Source organism: Canis lupus, chromosome 35 (assembly GCF_048164855.1).
Source record: "Canis lupus baileyi chromosome 35, mCanLup2.hap1, whole genome shotgun sequence".
Taxonomy (NCBI): Eukaryota; Metazoa; Chordata; class Mammalia; order Carnivora; family Canidae; genus Canis; species Canis lupus.
The window spans coordinates 30,687,326-30,714,106 of NC_132872.1; the positions used below are offsets into that span (position 1 = coordinate 30,687,326).

The following is a 26,781-nucleotide window of genomic DNA, read 5'->3' on the forward strand; positions in this document are numbered from 1 at the left end:
TCTGCCTGTGTCTCTGCCACTCTCTGTGTGTCTCTCATGAATAAATAAAAAGCATCTCTAAAAAATACTTAATATCGTCAGAATATTTCCTTCATTAACAAAGTTAAGGCACTGAGCATATCTTCTGCCATGGGGTTTACTCCTTAGTATAACACGGGAGACGGTGGTGGAACTAGTTCAAATGTATAAACAGCAACTCTCAAGCTAAAAATGTCAATCTCATGAGTGTCCACCAGGTATGTACACATTAATCTGTCTCTCTGATGTTCTCTATAAGGTAAGTAATTAATTATTAAAAAAATCCTAATGCATAATAAAGCTAATGTCTAGTAAACATTTCAGTCACACAGAATGTCAATCTGTTATCAATATTGTGAAGCTCACTTAAAGGTGTGTATTTGGATTCAGGGAAGTTACATCAATTTTTATGATGACCATTGGTCATAAAGTACAGGAGGCCACCTGCTATCCACACTACGAGGTTTCCAAAATGAGCTACACAGGCCCCCGCTATGGATATTTGTTTTAGTCTTTTTAAAATTCTTCTTTTATCGGTGTTTAATGTACATTATTATCTATCTCTACATATAAAATATAAACAAGTGACATATATACTTGAAACACGTGTCAAATTTTACTGTCAAAATTTCATGAAGACCAGTGATGACTTCACATCTTGTTCAAGAGTCAAGGCATTCGTTCATCTGATCAAAGATACTGCATGGAAGTTTGGTTGCTGCTACTTTGACTTTCACGTCTGTAGTATATGTTGCATAATTAGACATAATTTGAGATTGTGTGTGCTTAACAAGTCATGAGACATTCGTGTGCCACCAAGATCCTCTAAGAATCACATCCCTTTCTATCCCAACTGTGCCACTGAGCACAGAGGCAGAGACACAAGGAAGGGGGTGTACGGCACCCGAGCCTTTGAAATATCTACACCTATGGTAGGCTGTAGTCAAACCCGAGACCAAGTGGTACTTGTGCATAAGAATAAATTCCATTACAAATTTTACTCCTTAAGGGCAGCCGGGTGGCCCAATGGTTTAGTGCCACCTTCAGCCCAGGGTGTGATCCTGAAGACCTGGGATCGAGTCCCACGTCAGGCTCCCTGCCTGCTTCTCCCTCTGCCTGTGTCTCTACCTCTCGCTCTCCCCTCTCTGTGTTTCTCATGAATAAATAAACAAATTTTACTCCTTTATCATACGGGCTGAGAGGACAGAGAAATCCACGTAAAATCTCCTATTAATTCAATACCCTTCCTTTTTCTATCACATATTGACATACAAGTGAACTCTTTTGCCTTTGAAATGTATTAAGTTATTTATTTCCTTTTAATTTTAAAAATAGTTAATATCATTACTTATTACTTGTCACAAAGTTCTGCCTTTAACAGCATGGATTACATCATAAGCCTACATTATTATTTTATATTTTGGTACTACGGCATGCTGAATGGCAAACTTCTCGATTATTGAATGAACCATCTGTTAAAGACTTATCAATAGTTTTAGAAAGTATCTCTTCGTTTTTAGAGCAGCTCAAGGGTTGCAGAATATTGAGCAGATAGTACAGGTTTCCCATAAAGCTTCCTTTATCATATCTGCATCATTGTCTGCTGTGTTACAGTAGTGTGATGCACTTGTTAAAACTGAATGAAGTGTATTAACTTGCGTCTTACAACTTCTCAAGTTTTATAAAGATAAGGATCTACAACTTTGATATTTTTGGTAGCATTTCTATGGTGCCTTTTTTATTCTTCCTATGCATTTCGTGTGGGTACTTATAGAAGTACACACTAACCAACTGAGGTTCACGGCCAGCGTCTGATGGCTGACGCAGCATTTCTATACGACCAGTGTGATGGTTTTCTGTTTTCAGGAAAAGAAATCCAGAAGATGACTGATATGTTAGAATAGTGATTGTTTCATCTTCAAGTTAGTATTTTAAAAAAATGTGTTGCACTGCCTCAGTAAGTATTTGTGGTAAATATTTATAGAATAAATGAATAATTTTCAAAGGCAAAACCTCATACAAGTTTTAATTCTGTCTGTAAAATCATGTTGGACACACCTGGTTTCAAGGAAGAAACCAATACTCCGCAAAGTCTATCAAATTATAGAAATTCCACGATGGTTTGGATATGGTATTCTCTATTTCGATAGATTCCAAGGGTCCGATGGCCCCTGCTGCAATTCCTCCATCCCTTTCAAAGGACCACGATCCCAAGATCGTTATGTGCTGCCTTCAAATTTCGCATTAGGTCATCCCAGCTCCTAGGGACTCGTACTTCCACGTCCCAATATTAATGAGCGTCTTCACAATTATGTCGTAATATATTGTGACTTTAATTAAACTCTATTTTCTATTTGCAAATACCTAATTTAGGTAGTTTCTGTGAAAAACAGAAATTTCTTCCTTTCTGGACAGAAGAGCAAGTGACAGGAGTTGAGAATAACTCAGATGCATCTGCTAATCATTTCTGTAAGTGAAGACAGAACTTCCAGAGATGGGTAGGTTGAAAAAGTTAGATTGGATTAAGTGAGTCCTCAATAATGTTCAAACAGAGTCATTGTGTTTCTCTGTCCTAAAAGTGGCACATTTTTTTAAAAACACATGTCATTCTAATATAAAAGGCACTAGTTTTTTCTGACCATTTTTCTACTTTTAAATAAAGAAACCCAGAGAAAACTAGATTTCAATTCAATTTGGGCTTCTTTCCATGAAAGATGGAAACTTTCTGTGTAACTTCTAATACTGTCATATCATCTTAATTCATTTATATTTTTTTTCGTGCGCTCTTAAGTAAAATTTACTTAACACTTCCTGTCTTCTTTACTCATCAATAAAACTTTTAAATGGAGTAAAAAAGGGGAGAGAGAAAGGGAAGGAGAGGGTCTTTCTTGTAAAATAATAAATCCACAGCTACTAATCCTCACTATCTTTTTTTAGATGCTGTGAAAACAAAAACACCTGAATATATTTATACTTTATTGTGATCTTTTGATCGACTATATTATAGGATCATGTTTTCATTTTAAAATATTTTAGCTTTCCAATAATTAATAAACACACGTGCACATGCGCATGTGCATGTGGCATTAGATGATACTTGCATAATATCCTCAAGACACCAGATCATTTATTCTCTCCCCAAAGTATCAGTGCACTTCAGGGACACAACTTATCATTTCTCCCAAATGGCTTCTTCCTTTTCATATTCATTGTACTATCTTGCCTCATGCTCCATACCTTCTTTTTCTTTAACTTTTAAATATAAAACATAAAGACTTTTCTATTTTGGTCCTCCCCCTCACCTTTTTTTGTTTTCCCAACTACCGCATGGTACTGTCAAATGAGCGGATGGAGTTTATCTAAACTTATTCTTCGTTAATATGTGAGTCATTTCACTCTATTAGTAGTCATCATCTCTATCTCATACCAGCATCCTTCCTGGCCCCGTGTTATACTTCTTGGGAAAAGACCCTCATGGTTGAGAATCAATCATAAAGTCAGGTTCAGTATAAATAAGTATTTGATTTTCAGAATTAGCATCTGTTTCATTTTTAACACTGTATCTCTTTTATTTTATTATCCTGATGTTAATTTTTCTTCCTTCATTCAATGACTTTTTAATTGTATTTATATATTATTTAAGCCAAAGTTCTTTTTACACACAGGTGTCTTCTTCAGTTACAACGGCTGGCCCATAGAGACAGTGACGGTGGAGAAAAAGAAATGGATTCTACACGTATTTAAGCAAGAATCCTCAGGAAATAGTGAACAATTGAATATGAAAAACAGAAACAACAAATCAGAATTGATTCAAAGAACTTTATATCATGTGATTAAGTAGATATGTAATACATTATTTGAGATACATAATATGGAAGGAAGAGTAGACTTTTAAAATGTGAGGTATTTAAAACAGTTTATTCAATGAAGAGGATGCAAAATATTGAATATTATACTTTTGGAAAAACTTATGAAGAAAAAGTCACAAGATCTTCCAAGCTTTTATATAATAAAGATCATTCTACATTATTTTAAGTGATTTGGGTAAGAATTGGTTTAGATCACAGAATATATCCACCTGAAAACTATGTCCACATAAGAGAATGGTTTTTTTAAGAATGTCTATATAATGGGCATTTTTGTTATTAAAATAAAACAAAGCTTTTTATAGGTTTACCTGAAGAATCTATTTAAGAAAACGATGTTTTACGTGTCTCTGTGTATTTCTGTGTCTACCTACATCTGCATGTACACAATCAACTAAAATAAAGTATTTCTAACACATTCAATTTAAAGACAGTGAAGCAAATTCATTTAGAGCAAAAATTTGAGAACAGTGATTTTAGGCACGAATTATCAATTTTCAAATCCTTTCTTTATCCCCCCTTCTCTCTTTTTCTCAAATACATCATCAGAAAAAAAAATGTTCTTTATAAAAATCTTTTTTTCTTCAGTGAAGGAAAAGAAACTTGTCTATAAGAAGGTAGATTTAATTTTATGTTTATTTTATGAAATGCTCTACCAAATCCTGTGGCATTATTAAATACTTGCTATCGATAGTATAAAAATTATATGGTTGTTATTCTCTAACTTATTTTAAATTCCACAACAAAACCAGCCACCCAACCACTGTATTTCAATGCTAGACTGTGCCTGTTCTTACTTTTTCCCTTACCTTTCATTAAATACTCATTGCCTAATAACTAGCTTTGGAAATAGAAAAGTATAAATAATGACAATTCAACATCACTACAGACACAGAGAGTTTGAAAGAGGAACTAACAATATTTGAGACTCTAAACAAAAATAATTGAATCGTATTGTAAAAGTCACAAAAAATGTAGAAAAAATAATTATCTTAAAAGTGATAATATGCAAAGAAATGAATGTCTTGATAAGTCCACACATTTCCTAAGCAAATTGCATTCAAGGGTTTATCATAACCTTAGACCAAGCATTATGAAAGAAAACCAGATTCAAAAAAGCAGCAGTCCTTAATAAGCACACAATGGAAACACACTATGGACAAAGACTCGTTTGGTAAGCTCGGAATGCAAAGGACATACGTAGAAGTAGAAGTATATGTAGATAGTCAAAGAAAACACAGAACAGCTTCACACACAGAGGAACCTTAGTCCATATGGCTGAGTGAGTAAAACCAGTCTGAGGAAGACAGATACAACACGGTTCCAGCAACATGACTTTCTGGAAAAGCCGAAACTACAGAGACAGTAAAAAGACGGGTGTTGTTCCAAAAAGGGTAAAGAGATGAACCGGAGGAGCACAAGAGGTTTTCAGGACAGTGAAACTGTTCAGTGTGACACTGACATGGTGGATGCACACTTTACCCATTTGGCAAAATCTAGGGAACCGCTCAGTGCAGAGTCGAATGTAATGTAACCTCATCTTGAGTTAAAATAATGAATCGATATCAGTTCATCATTTTGAACCAACATACTCCAGCAATGTAAGATGTTTGTTAAAGGGGAAGCTGGGTAGGGGGAGAGTATACGTGAACCCTGTACAGAGTAGATGCATGCTCTGTACCCTTGGGTCAACTTTTACATGAATCCAAAACTATTCTAAGAAAGAAAGTCCATTAATTTGAAGTAAACTGATGACAATTGAACTCATATGTGGTCAAATGTATTACTGAATAGAAATTGATGGGGGAAAAATTCCTTCTTCCTGGAACACAAGCACATTAGTGGGAAAACCAGTGAAATCTGAATAAAGACGGTAGTTTGACTAATAGTTATATATCAGTGTGAATGTCTTAGTTTTGACAAATAGACCATGGTTATGTAAGATCTCAGCACTAGGGAAAACGAGATAGACTATATGGGAACTACCTGTATTCTCTTTGCCACTTTTCTATAAATCTAAAATTATTCCTCAAAATAAAGTTTTAAACCCAGCATCAAACATGATAATGAAATAAATAATCAACAGCCAGAACTAAATGTCCAACTACTACAGGCCACATTCATCTTTGGCTCTGAAAGCTGGATGTACAAAGAGAGACAAATACACAACTGTATCAGAAAGTCCTTCTCTCTTTTGACTCTTAAAATGTCTACAGGAAGAGGTGTTTATACATATTCAATGACTGATTCTCAACTGCCTAGAATCAGTTGAAAACAAATCTTCTGAAACCACTTAGTAGTGCAGCTTATGTTATATTACTTAAAACGACCACTTTTTATTTAATTTTGGTCTTCCTCACAGAGAGGTTGCATTATATACTCCAAAAGAAAGACAAAAAGTATTACTAGAAAAAGCAGAGGATCTGATCTCATTACAGACAAAATTCTTCTCTTCTAAATTATATAGATATCCTATGGAATCCAGTATTCAAATATTTTGCTAAATATGAAGTTTGGCACCTTTTGTGAGCGAAGCTTATCATTTTTCAAATTCATTGTATTTTATGAAATACTATCTAAATAACATTTAGAAATTCTTTAATATTAAGACATCTACTAATTCGCTTAAAGGTCAAAGGGATTTCCCCATCCTATCGTTAAACATGTTACACATGGTTCACTGTTCAATCAATTAAATTTTTGAATATGATCTTTACTTAGCACTGTGCTAGGTCTATGCTCTTTTTAAAAAAGGGATAAAATGAACCTCTGCTGGGTGAAGTTACTGAAATATTTGATGGATCAGTGGTTTGAATCAGTATACTAAATCCCAATTGATTATAAGAATAAAAATACAGTTATGTAAAATTTAAAGAAACCATTATCTCTTATATTTAAAAAAGAAATCCTTCTTTGGTACATATTGGTCATGGTATTTCATGAGAGATGTACTTCCCAGTCTTCCAGTTGACAATTCAGACCTATGTATGTTTGCTGAATATGTCCTCCAAAGAATGTATAAAATTAACATTAACTTCATTAAAATTTTGAATTAAAATTTGATAATTTAAAATATAAAAACATTCATTTATTTTGTTCTAATATTTTTGGATAAAATGAATAAAAACACCCCTGAGATTTAAAACAAAACAAAACAAAACAAACAAAAAAACCCAGGCCCAAAGCCACAAGAATTAGTTCATTTTTTATAAGTGCCTTGAGATATTTCATGTTCTTTTTGTTTATACTCATTTCCTATGGACCGATTCCCTGTTTCTATAACAGGTGAAGTAATCATTCCTCTTCTGTTTATTGCTGTAGATACCTACCTATGTCTCTGTGGAGAATCATAAATTCTACAAATGTTACATCTAATCAAATGTTAAAGGAAATGTTTTTCAAAGGGAAATTGAATACTAAAAGAAAAGCTATCTGGTGAACACTTTCTAAGCTCATCAACTGTTTAAAATTCTATTTAAGGGACGCCTGGCTGGCTCCTTGGTTATGTGTTTGCCTTTGCCTCAGGGTGTGATGCCGGAGGCCCAGGATCGAGTCCCACATCGGGTTTCCTGTGTGGAGCCTGCTTCTTTCTCTGCCTGCCTTTCTCTGTCTCTGCCTCTCTGTGTCTCTCATAAATAAATAAATAAAATCTTTAAAAAATAATAATAAAATAGAATTGTATTTATAATTTCATCTTTTATGTTCTAATTATCTATTCTTTGTCTATCGCATGAGTCCACTTTACAACATTTCTTCAGAAATTACTTGTTCTATATTGTAAATACTATACTATGTGAAATTAATACTGGGGTAAAATCTTAACTTCTTGCTTCTAAATACCTCCTACTGCCAAAATAGCCATATTGGATCTGCCAAAACTTTAAAAGTGCATTATATGACCTTCTGCAACTGCCTATGGTCATCTATTTGAAAATTTAGTCTTCGTAGCTTCTATATTTCTCTGTAATTCAGGAAATATTGGGGCAATGGTAAAGAATGTCAAATGTTGGAATAGCACATAAGATACCAACTGGGTATGTTATGGTATGTGCTATAATGTATGGCCAGATATATATATATATATATATGTATATATATATGTGTCAATAACAAAGTGCTTTAAAAATTATTCTCAATCTTTATTGACCGTCTACACCGTGAAAATGGATCACATATCTCCTTTTAAATTCATTTAATCTCTACCATTTACACTTCATAAAATCAAACAGTTCAAATTTATTTTCGGTAAATCCCTTAATATTGATGTAGGACACTGATTCCTAAAGTGTGGAACTTGGACCAGCACTGTGAGCAATGCAATCTGTCACTATAGGGCTAGTGTCCCACGGTTTGTCCAGGGGCATTTGAAAAGTCCAAGAAATGTTCATCTAGGAAAAACTAAAATACATGAAAGTCATCATTAATCACCCATAATATCAGAAATTATCTTTGAATCCTCCAAGTCTTTTCTGCGTCTCCAGTTGGCATCATTTCTTACAGAACAGATACTGTAGATAACCTAGAATCCATGACCTCCCTCTGTGCTTTGCCAGATGTCTCTGATGACCTTAGAAGCTAACTCTTCTTTGCACCTCCACTCTAAGTGTAGAGAGTAAACTTCTCAATTCCTACACTGCCTAACAATTTTCTATTAAGAGAATTCAAACTCCTTGGCATGCTGTATGAGGTTCTTCATAATCCAGTTGAAATTTCTTTTCTCTTCCTTCGCAAATTATCACTTTACTCTTTCTGTACCTTACTTTCAGATGACATGGATGCATGTTTTTGCTTGGAACACAACACTGTTCTACACTGTGCTTTGTGTGTGGATCGCCCAGTCACATTCACCTTGTGCATTCCTACCCATCCTTAAAGTTTAATAACCTCTTAAAATAATTTTCCCTGACTCACGTCAAGCAGAGCTGATGACACATTCAATATGATATTGTACCTACTATGTATCTCAATTGATGATTTTTATTGTATTGTAGTTGCTGGTTCATGGGCCGATGTCTTCCACCATGAAGCTTCACCCAGAAATATATTCCTCGCCCCTCTTGAAAGCAGCAGGATAGAGCAGGGGTGATGTATGCAGTGTAAGGAGTCTGACTGACTGATTTTCATTCCTGACACAATTATTGGGTGTATATCTTGTTTGAGTTATTTAAATGTTTTGGTCTTACTTTCTTCTTCTATGAAATGAGAGCCAATTTTATACAATTGTAAGAATTAAATGAGTTGTTATGGAAAGCAGGGGAATCGAATATAGCATGTTGCAGAAATATTACCTTTTGGCAATGTCTGCATTCCCACTCCATGTGATAGTGCCTTGCACACAATAGGAGCTCAAGTGGTTATCAAACAACATGATGAATGGATGTCAATATACTAACGATTTTACAAATCCCTTTTATACTACATCGACGATTGAGAATTCAAATGCTTTCCTTTCTAAAAGAATGCTTGGGGCACCTAGAGAGCTCAGTCACTAAAGCATCTGACTCTTAGATTCAGGTCAGGTCATGATCTCATGGGTCATGGGATGGAGCCCTGACAGGGACGCTGTGCTCACTGGAGAGTCTGCTTGGAGATTCTCTCCCTCTGCCCCTCCCTCCTTGCTCACTCACTCTCTCTCTCAAATAAATCTTTAAAAAATACAAATTAAAATAAAATGAAATGAAATGAAATAAAATAAAATAAAATAAAATAAAATAAAATAAAATAAAATAAAATAAAAAATGCTATCACCCTTAGTCTTCCCCCAAAATGTTTATCACTACTGGGATTTTCTTTGAATTAGGATTATTTATTTCAGAAAAGAAAAGTAATTATTCTAGAAGAGATGATCACTACAGTAAATTTCACCACAAAATATTTCTTGGATTATAAAATTCCTATTTTTATATCTTAGTGTTCAAAATGTGTTGAAGAACTGACTTGTTAATCTAATTTTTACTCATCAAATTATTCATAAAATTACATGTGAGCACCATACATTTCTGTAAGAAAGAGCCAACAAAAAATTTCTATTTTAGCAGTGCAGAATGCAAAAAATATATATATATAGCTAGCACTTTAGAAACATTTTAAATCTGAAAGAGGATTTACTGGCTAGAAGATAAAGCATCTACCCTTGTTTTAAGACTAATCACATTAAAATGATATAGTAATTTTTAAAAGTCTCTCAAAACATCCACTGGTTCTTACAAAAACCGAAATTATATGAGATTTGCTTTGGTTAGAAGCTAACATTTAAAAATACCCTTTCAATACAAGTAAATTCAGATTTATATTTGACTCTAAACTAAAATCAATTAGAGTTGTCAGAGAATGAGTTAAGAATCTTTGGTCATCAGTGACAGCTCAGTCCCTGGATCATAAATACAGCTGTGATGCAGGTAGGGGAGGAATGTGTACACAAGAATGCAGAGCTAATCATAATCCTATACAACTCAACCTTTCCCTTGTGCTTATGAAAGATCAGCATTTTTCAGCTGCTAGAAAAGAAGCTTGCATTGACTGATGCATCCCAAGATGCGTCATCATGTAGGGCACTATAAGGCAGGATCCTCGGACAAGATAGTTCTGAAATCTGGTGGTGTGTAATCTGCTAAGTATTAAACCATGTAATCTCAAAACCCTCTTTGGTACCGTCAGACCAAGACAGACAGGAATAATGAGAAGAGCACGAACTCAGACCCAGAGAGCAAGGATATGACGACCTTGGTCAAGTCACTAACATGCCCACAAGTTCAGCTGCTAGTCAGCATTAATTAGGGAATTATACCAGATGACTTCTTTTATTTTTTTAAGATTTTATTCATTTATTCTTGAGAGACATATAAAGAGGCAGAGACAAGGCGGAGGGGGAAGCAGGCTCCCCAACCCTGAGCAGGGAGCCCAATGTGGGGGACTCGATCCCAGGACTCCGGGGTCACACCCTGCACCTAAGGCAGATGTTCAACCGCTGAGCCACCCAGGCATCCCTGTACCAGATAACTTCCAAAGTCACACTAATATCTCTAAAATTGATTATCCTTTCAAATATATTCTACTGCTCCAAATAAGATAAAATTTTGCTACCCTTAATAAAAAGTACAGCAGCTTGGGGTACCTGGGTGGCCCTGCCAGTTAAGCATAATAACTTGTAACCCCAGGTAGTAATCCCAGGGTCCTGGGATCAAGCCCTGAAAGAGGGCTCCATGCTCAACGTGGACACTTGAGATGCTCTCTCTCTCTAAAATAAGTAGATCTTTAAAAAAAAAAAAAAGTGAAGCAGCTCTGTCAATGAACATTTTCACAAAATTCTAGAGTTCTTTTTTGTGGCTTATGATTACATGGCTACTTACTGCCTTTCCAACACTCATGAGAATGGGGAAACTGAAGTCAAAATTTTATCATTAATTCTACATTAAAAATGACCTCCCATCACATATATTTGGATACAGATAAACAAATTTCTGTTTGCAGTTTACAAGACTGATTCATATCACTCAGAAGCTTTAATCCCCAGTAGGTCTTGGTCAGGATCTAGGATTTCTCATTTCTAACTACTTTTACATTTTTAAACTAAAGATTTATTTTTATTTTTAAAGATTTTATTTATTTATTCATGAGAGACACAGAGAGAGAGAGAGAGAGAGAGAGGTAAAGACACAGGCAGAGGGAGAAGCAGGCTCCATGCAGGAAGCCCAATATGGGACTTGACCTGGGTCTCCAGGATCACACCCTAGGCGGAAGGCAGCGCTAAACCGCTGAGCCACCCAGGGATCCCTAAACTAAAGATTTTTAATTTATTTGATATATTTATAATATATATAACACAGATATCTAAAAATGTATCTAGATGCATTTTTATAATATAGTACAATATATTATATATTTATTCATACATATTATTTATTTATATATAAAACTGTATCTAGATATATTATATATACATATATATCTAAAAATGTATCTACAAATTATATAAATGCATTATATGTATACCTACATACTTCAAACTGCATTGTTAACAGAATGAACAAAAATAACTTGTAAATGTAGACCATTCAGAAAACTCTGTTGTCTTCTGAGACATATGTTTCTTTTCATGTCTAATGGAAAGGGGATGAATGATTTAAGCAAAGCCCAAGAAACTGGTATATGGTTTTTATTCATTAAAGGGAGCATTATTAGCAGAAAAATAAATAATGGTAATCAATGGGCTGTCAAGTTTGCAGAAATACTTAAGTGGTTTGCATGGTAAATAGTGTAATTTTTAAATGTTAGCATGTCAATGGCTATCATTTGGAACATGGGACTCATTTAAAAAGTGTTTCACGCTTTATTTTTTTTCCCAGAGCAAATTTAATTTCTTTTTTTAATCTTTCAAAAAAAATTAGCCAGCAGATAATACCAAACCTAAAGATCAAAACCATTGATTCATGATATTTTAAAAAAAGAAAGAAAAATAAATAAGACTACTTTGGGCAAATTATTATTCTTTATAAATTTCTAACAAAATTATTGACTTTTACTTAATAGAATAACAGAATTGAAACTCTTTTTGACTGAGGTACATATGTTGTTTTATATCTTATATTCAAATGAAAACTTGGAAGCTTGAAAACACAGTGTTTATTTTAAGTATACTCTAAAATAGTAAACTAACTAGATATTTCTTAGCAATAAAAACATTGGTGTTCAGTCTGCTATATACTATTTGGCACATGTTTCGACACATTTAATGTATAATGAATTGAGTGAACATAGAAACATGAATGAATATAGAAATATATAACATTAGCAATGGAAAAAATGGATTCTATTTTCTTAAAGCACTGATAAAAATTCTGTTAGAATGAATAAAAAGCAACTTTTTAGTTTTTATACATTAAATGCTGCTAGAATAAATTCTAGGTTTGCTGATTTCTACCACTTACCCACATTTCCCCTTCTATTTTGGTACATTTTGTTTCAAGGAAAAGTGAGAAAGAAAAAAAACCTGTAAAACTTGGCCATGTTTTTCTAATTTGACCAGACATCTTTCCTTGAAAGGTCAGCACAATAGGTGAAAGTGACATAGTTAAAATATGTAGCATTGTTCATTCTAGGCAGAAAAATTTCAAATGACCCAGAATCACATAGCACATGTGTCAAAAATTTGATTTTCCTGGATCGACTACTCAGCATATGAAGCAGAATTTAGACTGTAATTCATAAAGGCAGGATCCCAGGTGGTTATTGTTGACATTCGGTTGTCAAAATACCCTTCCCGCCTTTCAGATACCATTCACAGAGTGAGAGCTAGAATTCCAGTAGGTAAGACTTAGAATCCAGACTTCAAAAACAGCAGCAGTCCCAACACTAAAGGCAAATCCCGTAAACTAGAGAATAAGAAAGTAATGACTTGCTTTAGAGAGAACTTTTATTATTCCCACTCCACGCTAGGATCCGTTCAATTCTAAACATTTCTACTTTTAGTTAAATGGAATTTATTTGCAGGATTCTAGCTTTTTACCTTGAAACAACAATCAAAATAAATTTCGATACAGAAATTCAGCTAGTTCTTTTTTTTTTTTTAAGATTTTATTTATTTATTTGAGAGAGTATAAGCAAGGAGGGTGTGGAGAGGGACCAACAGACTCCACGCTAAGGGCAGAGGCCCGCGGCGGGCCCCGACTCGGGACCCGGGACCACGACCTGAGCCTAATCAAGAGGCAGACACTTCACCGACTGAGCGCCCAGGTGCCATGAGCTAGTTTTCTTTTCAGTTAACTTCCAATTCATGGGCTGACAGTATTTTCTAAATGTATTTGCCTAAGTAGCCTTGCTAATACAAAAACCAGCATAATATATGCAATAAACACAGGTATCTATGTATTCTATACTTACAGTATGTACGGTGTGTGTATATATCATAACTTCACTTACATTTTTGCCATTAAGAAGCGACTGGAAGCATTAATCGACACCATTTGAAGTAACAGATTGGAAATAACCAAATTTTTTTTCAACAAATACATAATCAATCTAGTTATCCTTCCTTGTTTCGGAAAGCTTTTATTTTTCCTTTATTCAGACAATTTTAAGTCATGGACAAGGAACCCAGGGACTTACAATGTGGAGCATAAAAGAGGGAGTTTCATGATGGAAACTGGCTTCATGGAGTTTTAGCTTCCTGGCTGAAGGAAGCAACAGTGAAATAATTGCATTAATGTAGAAATACAAGCTGTGGGGGTACAACAAAGAACAAGGAGGAGGAGGTTAAAAGTGTTAAATACTAGTCTGGGGGTGGTGGTGGCTGGGTACAGAAGAGGGTGGCGGAAGAGAGGCATGGGACAGTGAGAAGGGCTCCCCTGAAGGAGAAATGGTAAAATTTTGAGGAAATTCTAATCACTTAAAATTTTTTTTTAAAAGATCTTATTTATTTATTAATAAGCGACACACAGAGAGAGGCAGAGACACAGGCAGATCGAGTCCCCAAGTGGGACTCGATCCTGGGACCCCGAGATCACACCCTGAGCCAAAGGCAGATGCTCAACTGATGAGCCACCCAGGTGTCCCTAATCACTAAAAGTTTAAAATAAATTGGGGCACCTGGGTGGCTCAGTCGGTTAAGTGGCTTTAGCTCAGGTCATGATCTCAGGGTCCCAGGATCAAACCCCGAGCCTGGTGGGGTTACCTGCTCTGGGGGAGCCTGCTTCTCCCTCTCTCTCTACCTGTTGTTGTGCCTGTTTTTGCACACATGCCCGCCCGTTCTCTCTCTCTGACAAAATGTAATTTTAACAAAGTTTGAAATAAATTACAGTGGGCACGCAACTTTTGACTCATTCATCCACATTTTTACCTTTTCGATTCGAAATATAATGCCAAAGCTGTATCCACACTTTAGTCTGCACAGGTTCAATGGCACAACAATCATGTGATGTCAAAGGCCATGTTTGGGCTCTTAACTGAGAAGCAATGCCAGGCAATACTCTCATTGTTCCTTCTCCTAAATCGAATCCAAAATTTCACATATAGTCTGATATTTAAGATTCGAAGGGAAAATCCTCAAATTTATTTAAGAATAAGAAGTGGCATTTGTATAGCTCTTTCACATCCATTATCACATGTATTTTTTCATGAAGGATACATAGAAATATCTTATTTGCCCAAATATAATTCACTCCAAAGTGCTGTGACATAGAAATCATCATTATTCTGTTCTTAAAGGTGCGGAGAAATGTCCGAAGGCCCCTGGACCTAGAGCAGATCACAGAGCAGCAGGTGGCAAAGCCAGATTCCAAGGCAGGGTGTGGTTCGAGACCCCTGCCTATTGCCTAGCCTATTCGCTACTCTGCAGAGTACCTTTGACATCCCATGAAAGCACCGAAAAAAGATGCCCTGGCAAAATACAAATAACACAATACAATTAAAATAAACGCAATTATGCATTGCCATAGCCTCTATTTAGGAATTAAGATATTTGATCAGGAAATTAAGCATTCTATTCTATCAGAATGCCTTTAATTGAAAAGTATGAGAAATACTGGGAAGGCTGGTGGAGACTAGGAGACCTTTCAGGTGACTCGGAGGCCCGGCCGCCGGGCTCAGCTGGTTTCCCCTTGGCTGCTCCGAGGGGATGAGGGGAGGGCAGCTGCCCGGGGCAGGGACGCTGGGCCTTCCGGGGCAACCGGGCACCAAGGCCTTACTTAGCCTCTCCTCGAGGCTTTGTAATACGAGCAAAAATTCCCCAGAAGTCCGTGGAATTCTGCTCCAGCCTCACCGCCCTGACTTCCTCTTGCCTAACCCCAATCACGGGCAAGATGACTGAGCTCGTGAGGAGCTCTCCCATGAGCCAGCCCGGCCCAGGACACGGCAGGGGCCTGGCCCAGCGCCACCGCTCTCTCCCCGGGACAGGCCTGCGCCCGGGCCCTGGGGGGGCAACCAACAGGGCCTCTTTGCTAAAAGAGCATTTGGTTTTCATTTTGTTTGTTTTTGTTTGTTACCAGAAGTAAGGCACCAATATACGGCTAAGGAAATCCTTAAGGAAAAAAAATTCTAAAGAAGTTGAAAAAAGAGCAAGGTAGAAAATTTAAAAAGCTCCACAATTGTTAATTTCGAGACTTCTATCACCTGCTAATATACACGAATCACCCATTTCAGGCTGTGCTTTGTCTACACTTCCCCAACCCACTCCTCACACTCTTCTCCTTATCTGAGTTTCTGTAACTAAGTCAATTGAGGCTCATAATTCCTTTGTACTATTTGGTCAGCATACCAATACTATCCTAATTATACAGCCCTATCTCCCTCTGATCCCTCTTTTGTGATGATATGGATACTAAGCTTATGTGGTAGGTGGGAATTATTAATCAATCCATCAACCAACCAATCAATGCATTAAGTCATATTTAAGCAAAAGACTTTTTCAAAATTGCAATAAAAAATATAAATGGGCTTTTACAGGTGTTGATTGTCCTCTAAATAAAAAAAAATAGTTAAATTACTGATTATTTACTAAAATTTCTGAATATAATTATGCCCAGAATTCAATTATAATTCAGAATTCATGAGGATGGAGAATGTCACTGCCATGTCTGCCTTACTAAAGTGAACAAACTTAGTGTCAAAAATTACCCCATCAAATAAAACTCTTATTAAAACACAAATTGTGTTCATAACCCCCTGATAATTTCAGTCAAAAACTTTGAGTATTATTTTCAAGAATTTCATTTATAGGGGCGCCTGGGCAGCTTAGTGGGCTAAGCATCTGACTCTAGTTTTCAGCTCAGGTCATGATCTGATGGGTTGTGAGACCGAGCCCTGACAGGGGCTCTACACACAGCCAGGAGTCTGCTTGAGAGTCTCTCCCTCTGCCCCTCCCCCATCTCTCATACTTGTCCTTCCTCTCTCTCTCTCTTTCTCTCTCTCTCTCTTTCAAGTAAATAAATGCATCTCTTTTAAAATTTAGAGAAAAACCAAAGCCTCATTAAATTTCCTCCCAGATACTCATTTGGAGTAATTTTCCCAGGCCTAATGGTATAGTACCATACTTTCCTACCAGGTTTCCTCTAAGACTTGAAGCACCATTTAAAAATAGAGAAATACTCCTCCCAAGAAAATTACATAGGTTAACTATAAGGTTTTATGCATGAATACATCTCTGGTGGAAAGGGGGAACAAAAATAGGAAAGAACATACATGAAGCAATGAGTCACTCTGGGACCTTTCCCCCCAAATATATTAATTTTATATAGCTCTGGCATATAATCATTTAAAAAAAAGAATTCATATTGCAAAAGATTTGGGATTTGTATGGGAATAAGGTTGAGGCTTAGAGAAGTTGCCAACAGTCTTCTAGCCTCTTTCCAGTGACCACAGTTCCTGAGGGAGTGCCATTACTCATCCCCCAAGCAAAGGTTTCACAGCCTGGGCACTGTCATTTTGGACCAGATAATTCTTCGTTGTGGGAGGCTGCCCTGTTCATTCAAGATGTTTAGCAGCACCCTGACCTTGTATGCCTTACCAGTCATGACAACCAACAATATGCCTGACATTTTCAAATATTTCCATGGGGCAAAATCAAAATCACCTTCCTACCTAACCCACCACCCTCATTACACTGAAAATCATTGCCCTAAATCAAAAGAGTAGGATTTTCCCTGCTATTTCCAACAACATGCATGAACCTTAATGGCATTATGCTACATGAAATAAGCCAAAGAAAGATAAATATCGTATGATATAACTATTTTGTGGAATAAACAAAAAAAAAACTAGTCAAACCCACAGAAACAGCATTTTCGGGGGCTGGAAGGTAGGAGAAATAGGAAGAAAGGAAGAAGTAGGTAAAAGACTATAAACTTTCACTATAAGATGAGTAAGCTCTGGGGATCTAATGTAAAACCTGGTGAATATAGTTAATAACACAGTGCTGGGTAATGGAAATATCCTAAGAGAGTAGAATTTAAATATCTTCTCTCTCACAAACACATACACAAAGCAGGATTCTCAGTCATCCAATATGTTATAACACTGTTACTACAATTTTTCCCCACAGTTTACATTTATATTTTAGTTAACTTACAAACAGATGCACTTCTTTAATTAGGATTAATCAATTAAAACACTAACAAGTCAATATTATTTCCAGCTATTATGTGGCATTTTTTAATGGAATATCACAATATTTTTAACTGTTTCCTTTAAAAGGGAAACTATGGGATCCCTGGGTGGTGCAGCGGTTTAGTGCCTGCCTTTGGCCCAGGGCGCGATCCTGGAGACCCCGGATCGAATCCCGCGTTGGGTTCCCGGTGCATGGAGCCTGCTTCTCCCTCTGCCTATGTCTCTGCCTCTCTCTCTCTCAATCTCTCTCTCTCTCTGTGCTTATCGTAAATAATAATAATAATAAAAAATTTAAAAGGGAAACTATTTCCTTAAAAATAAAACAATCACAAAATTAATCCATTTTTTTTGTCATACTGAAAATGGCAACGGTTAGGCAATAAAAATAATTAATTAAATCTAAAAGCATCAACAACCGTAAAAGCAAGGATATTAAATCCCAAACCTTAATTGTCTGCACAGTGCTTTTACTCAAGAATTTCATCAGTTTCTGAGGAAGAAATGGATATAATCTAACATTTTCCAAACTAGTGCTTCTTATTTCCTCAGACATTATGGTTAACACAATATAGGGATACGATTTAAAGCAAAAACACACCACATAGCGCCACAGGACAATAATTTGCCTCTCTACCCTGGTCTCTCTCTCTCTCTCTCTCTCTCTCTTTGTGCTCTGAGATCTTGGGGTATTATAAATATCAAGACCTCCTGGGGAGATTTTTGTTTTCTCCCTGTAAGTTTTACTGATAACTCAGAAAACTTGGTCAGCTGTGTTAGGCTATTTATGCCTCAGAAAGAGGAGAGACAGGGCTACAAGGAGATGCACCAGGATAGCAAAGAAGAGGAAGCCAAGCTCCTGAGGCTGGCTCTCTGAGGCAACAAAAAGCCAAAGGAGAAACTGAAAACTGTTTGCTGGTAAAACCGTAAGAACTTGTAGACAAAATGAGGCAGGAAATTGGCCAAGAGATGGAAAAAGTCAAGAGGTGGATTGTCCTCAGTGGTGTCTCTTAAATGTAATGTGCTCAGGAATCACCTGGGGGCCATGGTAAGATGCAGATTCTGATACAGAAAGGCTGGGGCAGGTCCTGAGAGTCTGCATATCCAAGGATCTCTGGGGAACTAATATTGCAGGTTGGTGCAGGTACCGCACCTCATATAGTAGAGTTCTGGAACATTCCTCCTCATCCCCAACTTGTGTCGGGATGCAGAAGTGTCAACTTTGTTCCACCACAAAATCTACAAGACTAACATGGTAGGATGAATTCATTTATGCAGTGTTCTCCCCAGATTCCTTAATATATAGAAATATGTTTTCTTTACACCTTCTTCAAAGGAAATCATGAAATAGACTGCTGCTTTGAAAGACAAGCTAATTTCTTGTTGATTTTTTTCAAAGCATTTACTAGTATCTATTCGTAAAATGTCACTGTGGTTTTTGCTTTTCATATATCCTGAGGCAGCCAGTTTCTATAGTAGATGATCTGACGGCGTAATGAAAAACTCTAATTTCTAAAATCAGAATTAAAATTAGTCTTGACTTTAGGATGATTAGTTTTAAATGAGTTTTCCAGCTCAATCTGGAGTTTTGATTCACTCTTTATGACTACCCAGGATGTGCTTTTATCCTAATCACTTGATTCCTTTTACACCTATGGGAAAACCAAACCCTGGCTTACTTCATACTCTCCTCTCCAAAGCAACTAACCAAGTCCTGATTATGTGATAGGTTTTGGCATTGTGTCAATGTCAAGGTGTACCAGGAAGAGAAACAGATTTAAGGATGACAGATAGATGAAGTATCCCTGATGTAAAACATCCGCCGGTGAAGAAGAAGCTGGTAGTACCGTAAAAATCAGTATGTTTAGGCACAAAAATCTAAAGACTGAATACCAAAATGAAGTGGAAGTAACTATAACCTCTTTGAAAAGAGGATGAGAATATGAGAAAAAGAATACACAAATTTGTTCCTATCCTAAGTGTTTCAAAGTGTCATTTTGCATTTTCCACGGGCTATACTTGGAAACAAGGGATATTTAGGCACTTATTACACAGTTTTGTAAGAACAAGAATTTTCCAAATGAGTAGAATTTTTCAGAAAAAAAAAAAGAAAGAAAAGAAACTTTATCATGCGAAGTCTTATCAGAAACATTAGGGTCACAAAAATACTGCACACTTTAACAATCTGTGTCTGACTTGGTAAAGTATGAAAGATATAAAAAGACTTTAAAATTTAAAGGTAGTCAAATTTTTTTAAAATAAAATTCCCTAGTCTTAAGCTGATCTAGCCATGCTGCAGACATTTTAAGTGAAGAAATTAAGGCATTGGGAACAAATTAAGAAATAAAGACAGAGAAATCAACAGTTTATACAGTTGCCAAATACACCCTACTTGGAATGACCATCAAGGCTGCCTTTGAGACCACAACCCTGCAGGTCCCCAAACACACACTTTCAATGTTACTTGAATTTGAAATGTCTTTCCAATGCATCTCTTTTGATCACATCACCAAAAAAAGGTTAGATGACCATCTACATGATGCCAGTAATAATTAAAAGGCTTAATTAGTGCCATCAAGCAACTGATAAATTCAAAAGAAAAATTAGAACTTCAAAATTTTCAATAGTTCCATTGAACACAAATATCTGGCTCTTAATCCATGTCCAGGATGTACTGATCAACATAACATATCACCAAGAGTACAAGTGTTCATTTTAGAGAACAGACCAGTAATTCCTTCTGTTCCCTACAAGACAATGGACAGAATCACATTTCCCTTCAATAGTTTGCCAAACTCACCCCGTGTGACGGGTAAGAGATCCAGCCCAGCTCCCCTTGAATTGTTTTTGAATCCAGCAGATTGACTAAAAAAAAAAACACAAATGCACAAATGCAGTTAAGAGAAATAAATCATTTCTATTTGCCTCTGTCAAGTTAACATTGTCTGTTGTTAATGCAACAATATCATCATGTTCAAAACACAGGACTCTTTATTATCATGATAGGAGCATGAGAGTAAAAGGAGGAAATGGTGAAGGGAAAGCAATCCTGGGGAAAGTTAAGGAATCAAAGTTTCTCTGGCTTCCTTAACTGTGCTTGTTTATAATGATAGATCAATATTCAAAACACTGAGAATAATTTTTGACAAAATGATTATAAGCTTAAAGAAGAAATAGTAAAAAGGCAAACAAGAAATATTAATGCTAACGTGATATCAAAATAACTTCAAAGATCATTAAATTTGCAAATTTACATATGGTTTCACTATGAAAGGGCTTCTTAAATATGCTTCCATAGCGAACCATTATTTCTGTTTGTGTCTGTCAGGACATCTTTATATTGTCTGTATCCAGCATGACTATTTTTTAATACCACATAAACTGTCTACTTATGTGTAACTAACAATTTCAGGAGAAACCAAAACAAAACCCTGTTTTACAAAAATCTCTGGAATAAGCTTTAGTTATTTAAAGAGAGTGTTGTTACCCAAAAGCTTTAATGATTTTACTCAGAACTTTGCACTAGTTATTAAAAAGTCTGCTGAATATTAGATATAACATGCATGTGGTTGCATTTTGAATATATTATTTAAAAAAAGACAAATCACTTTTTTTAACACAGAGGGTATTCATTTGTAATGGATTAGAAATTAAAATATAAAAATATTCTTCAAGCTTAATTAATAATAAAAGGCTCACTTTGATTGTTGATCCATTAAACAGTGGAAACTATGGTTTTTCCTCATCCTTCATCTAAATCGGAAAGCAATCCCACAACTGACTAGTGCAGGAAGTGTCCACGAAATAGCCATGTATTATTAACACAAACCAGAGCAGGTGAGTCAATAAATACAATCAGAAATCATTGCCAGTCTCCATATATACAAAAATCAAAATACAATGTTAATACATGCACTGCATAAACAGGCCCATGTGGTGTTGATAAAGTATTCCTGAGACATAAAAAAGTACCACCTTATAATCACCCTAAAACAAGAAGCATAAATTTAATAAAGTGTTAAGTAAAAGAAATAATATATTTGACAGTTGTTAGAATTTTCGAGCACTGCTTTTTAAAGGAAGATATTTGGCGATCTAGATGAGTATGTAAAAATCCTCCTGATTGGGATGCCTGGGTGCCTCAGTGGTTGGGCATCTGCCTTTGGCTCAGGGCGTGATCCTGGGGTCCTGAGATTAAGTCCCACATCGGGCTCCCTGCATGGAGCCTGCTTCTCCTTCTGCCTGTGTCTCTTGCCTCTCTCTCTGTGTATCTCATGAATAAATAAATAAAATCTTTAAAAAAAAAATCCTCCTGATTATTAAGTTAGAAGTCATAAAATTTTCAAAGTTAGAATCTCTAAGTTTTGCTAATAAAAGAAAAGCACATAAACTTAATTACACTGGAATTCCTTAATGATTGAAGATTTTTTTCCTCACAATAAATTAATCCCAATGAGAAGTAATTATATTTAGATAAGAGAAGAAGACAGTTGCTGCATGGATTACACAGTGCAATTTCCATAATGGTATTATTTCCCAGGATATCAGTTTGGAAATGAACAGTATGCTTAATTGTATTGAAATTATCTGTCAAAAGTGATTTTTTAAAGCCCTCTATCAATTAATCAATGTTACAGATAATATTTCAGATTAATCAATCTTAGAGAATTTTTGGAAACATGAGAATACATCTTCACCTTCAGATGAAGGTATCTTACACATATTCATTCTGATAGATATGGTCCATTGATGAAGCCTAGTTGGATGGCTCTATCCGTCATGAGTTGATTTCTCTGAGTTTTACATAGGATTTGCAGGAATTTACAAAGCCAGTATTCATAAATCATTACATCATAGTCACAATGCCTTTAGGTTCTAAATGGTTCGATGCATTTGTGTATGTGTGATAACTGAATACGATGACCATGTGTCACTCAACATGCTAAGACAAATGGCTGATTTAATTTCAATACTAGTAACCAGAGGAAAAAACTGTTTGAGACAAAGAAGATATGAATATTGTCTCCATTTACTAAATGACTCATTGGGATGTAGGATGTTAACTACTAAATACCCTTAAGTTTTTTCTGATGATAATGAGGGGAAAAAGGACTGGACTAATCACTAATCAGCATTTGGTGTCTACTCAAAGGAAAAGAGCTAAGCCAAAGAGAATCATATCACACTGTCGATTAACATAAGCGTAATAGATTAATTAAATTCCATTTACTCAGCAATGGAATTTTTAGTGCACTCCATTTAGCATGAATGAGGAAAACACAATAGCGTCTTTACTCATGATTCTGATCCTGCTGTCTGTTGAACATAACTACATCTGCCCTGGTTACCTCTCAATATTGCGGCGGTGATCAAATAATATAAGCGCATTTAAAGCCACCGTGAGTTTATAACACGCTATACAGATTCAGTGTTCTTGTATGATCAATACCTTAACTAACAACCATACCATTCGGGTTTCTGAATTATATTTAAAATCTCCCAAAAAATAAAAAATAAAAAAATAAAAAAAATAAAATCTCCCATGGATATAGAACCTAACAGAATAGGATAGCAACATCTAAACACTTTTTTAAAAGCATTAATTTTGAGTTTATATGGTGCCTTTTCTTTATAACACAGAATCTAAGAATATGAGCCACTTTAGAGTGAATGATTGCTAAACCAGGACTTCCCAGGATATAACCTCAAGTCTCCTGTGATCGGTTGTGCAGCAGTCTGAGTGTAGAATAATGGAAATAAGCAAAAGAGAAAGCTCATGGAATTTGAAAGTCAACGTGTTGCGAGTGATTTCTCTAGACACATCGACAAAATCCAACATTGCAATATAACATATTGAATCTGACACCGAATCACTCAAGAACTGGGGTTAGTAACGCTTTTCTCTCCTAAAATAGAGGCCGACCTGATTACTATCGTGGTCCTTCAGTGACGCCACTACACAAACGTCAGGGCACATCTTTTGCTTTTTAAAGTTTCAATAGATCGAGTTAATATTGTATTTCATAGACTAAAACTTATATGATTTTTTTAGATTATTAATGAAGTCAACTATAACTTGTATGCAGATGCATCTTCCCATAAACTCTGTTAAGTTTTACAGGCATTTCGTCTCATGGAAATATTAGTCTACGATAATTTCTCCATCCCTTTAGCCCTAAAATCATTATGTAAAAGTCAAAGAAATAATTCTCTATGGGATCCCCGGTGGCTCAGCAGTTTACCGCCTGCCTTTGGCCCAGGGTGTGATCCTGGAGTCCCGGGATCAAGTCCCACGTCGGGCTCCTGGCATGGAGCCTGCTTCTCCCTCTGCCTGTGTCTCTGCCTCTCTCTCTCTACGTCTATCATGAATAAATAAATAAAATCTTTAAAAAATAATAATAATTCTCCAGTGGTGGTGGTTCTGTGAAAAAAAAAATTTCTCTTGAAACATGGCATTTTAATAGCCTATTTCTGTGATATACACAGATTTCTGGATAAGAGGGCATGCTACCAACTTACTCTTTCTTATTCGCTTTTCCTCCTGAGCAATGATCTTGAATTCACGCCTATACAGGTCCTAATCATAGGAGGAACCGTAATTAGTCGCCCCTCTCCATCTTTGCCAAGAGCAGGGGCATCTCCTTGGCCTCCAACACCCAGCCTCACAGGGAGATGTCTGTGTTTCAGTGACTAGAGGTGTTCAAGGAAATAACAGGAACACAGGCCAAAATTCTGCTTGAAGCCCGGGCACTTCAGTAAATGGAAACCCTGTGCTATTTCTGCTGTGTTAAAGCTTCCTCTTTTTTTCTCCTTCTTAATCTGAGAAACATAAAGGTCATCTAACATCATCCTGTTACAGAGAAAACCGCTCTCACACCATCACGGGGAGTGCGGTCTCACAACAAAACAAGCCTTTCCATGAATGAGCGCACGGCCCACCTCAGCGTCCCGAGGCCTAGGAGAGCGCGTCTCTGTTTCTGTGGATTGTCAACTGATACTACGAACCATTCGGACAAGCGAAATGTGTTCCCCAAAATGTAAAAGTTTCTCAGAGTAGAACATGAATGATCATATTAACATTGTCGTTTTTCAACATATTTTGCTTTTTCAAAGCGTTCTGGGAAGAACAGCCCTTGTTCATTTCTAAGTCAGGAAGGCTTTTCTGACAGATTAAAAAGTGAAAAATGAAAAGATGTTAACATGATTATAAAAATAATCACTAAGGCAAACAGGTACGCTAGCCTCAGTATACACATTTTGCCTTCGCACCATAAATCGAGGCTGCCTTGGAATGGATTTTTTTTTTATCATAAAATCTTAATTATCAGCCTTCAACTACTAAATGAAAGCTATCTGTTCATACAGGGATTGAATGATGGCTATGAAGCTGAAACAGAAGAAGCACAGTTGGCTCAGTAGAACATTCTACCACAGCATTTCTTTGAGAAATAAAGTATTCCTGGAAGCCCTTGGTTAAATTTGGTTCAAAATTTTAATACCGAGAATAAAAAGCATCGAGATAGAATTTAATTTCGATTTAAAGACTTTCTCTGGACATCTTTATGCCACAAACCGTGTTTTGTGTTTTTTTTGTTTATTTTTTGTTTTTGCTTTTGTTTTAATTTCAGAAGATACCCATGGCAGAACAAATTGATTTAAATTTCTGGGAAAGTAAGATCAAGGTATAGCTTTGGCTCTATCATATTCTGGAGGACAACTTCATCTGGACTTTATGTCACACACCATGACCGATGTCTACAGACAAACACATACGCACATACAAACTCCTCAAGACATAAATATGGGTCTCAGTAAAGGTCCACGAAGGATCCAATGAGGGGCCACATGCTTGTCAGTTTAATTCAAAACTTTCCACCTTAGAAGTATGGTGTCAAGGAAAACAAATCAAAGTATTAGTGCTGGTGATAGAAAACTTTTAACGCGTCACTGCAGGAGAAAGTAGAATTCAGAAAAACCTCAATGTGATTTTTCTCGGTAGTGTGGTCAATATGAGTAGCATAGAAAAGCTGCTGTTTGGGGATGGTTCTTTTTTGATATACGATCGTGTCTGTTTCTCATATATTCTTACACATGTGAGTATGCACCTACTCACAATTTACATTGGACATAGATCTGTGCTTACTAAGAAGAGCTATTTCTGAATGTTGAGTACTTTTTTTTCTATAAAGATTGTATTTATTTATTCATGAGAAACACACACAGAGAGAGAGAGAGAGAGAGAGAGAGAGAGGCAGAGACATAGGCAGAGGGAAAAGCAAACTCCATGCAGGGAGCCTGATGCAGAACTTAATCCCAGGACTCCAGGATCACACCCTGGGCCAAAGGCAGACGCTCAACCACTGAGCCACCCAGAGATCTCCTGTTCAGTACTTTCAAAGGTGCTTTGTGCTTATATATGCTTACTTATGCATCCATTCCAATTATTTTTAAAGTTTTCTAGATATAGGCAGGAAAATAATTGGGATTATAATCATGCTACCACATGACATTAGACAAATCATTTAATCTTCTCTCCCTTGTTTTTAACTTATTAACTTTTATATTTAAAAAAAATCTCTATATCCCAGGTGCTCTTTTCTGGGAAGTTAATTGCACCCTCCTCTGAAGAGTCATATTGCATTTTTCTTAATTTTTATATCTACGTGAAAACACAAAATCTTTATATATTCATTTTGTGGTCACCTGTTCTACCTAAGTTGTCTTCAAGGGCAGAAAGTATAGCCTTCCCTAAGGCTTCTTTTCCAAAGTCCAATATGTAACTAATATTCCGGTGTGCACTGTT

The 26,781-nt window shown here is 36.1% G+C and overlaps 1 protein-coding gene across 4 annotated transcripts in view; it reads right to left on the reverse strand.

Annotated features, from left to right (window-relative positions):
- EPHA3 (EPH receptor A3) overlaps positions 1-26,781 on the reverse strand; it is a 325,699-nt gene that overhangs the window by 287,712 nt on the left and 11,206 nt on the right. For all 4 annotated transcript variants that reach the window (XM_072812072.1, XM_072812074.1, XM_072812073.1 and 1 more), the window contains exon 2: positions 20,779-20,843. In XM_072812072.1, the coding sequence (XP_072668173.1) occupies positions 20,779-20,843 (65 nt within the window). The remainder of the gene's footprint in view (positions 1-20,778; positions 20,844-26,781) is intronic.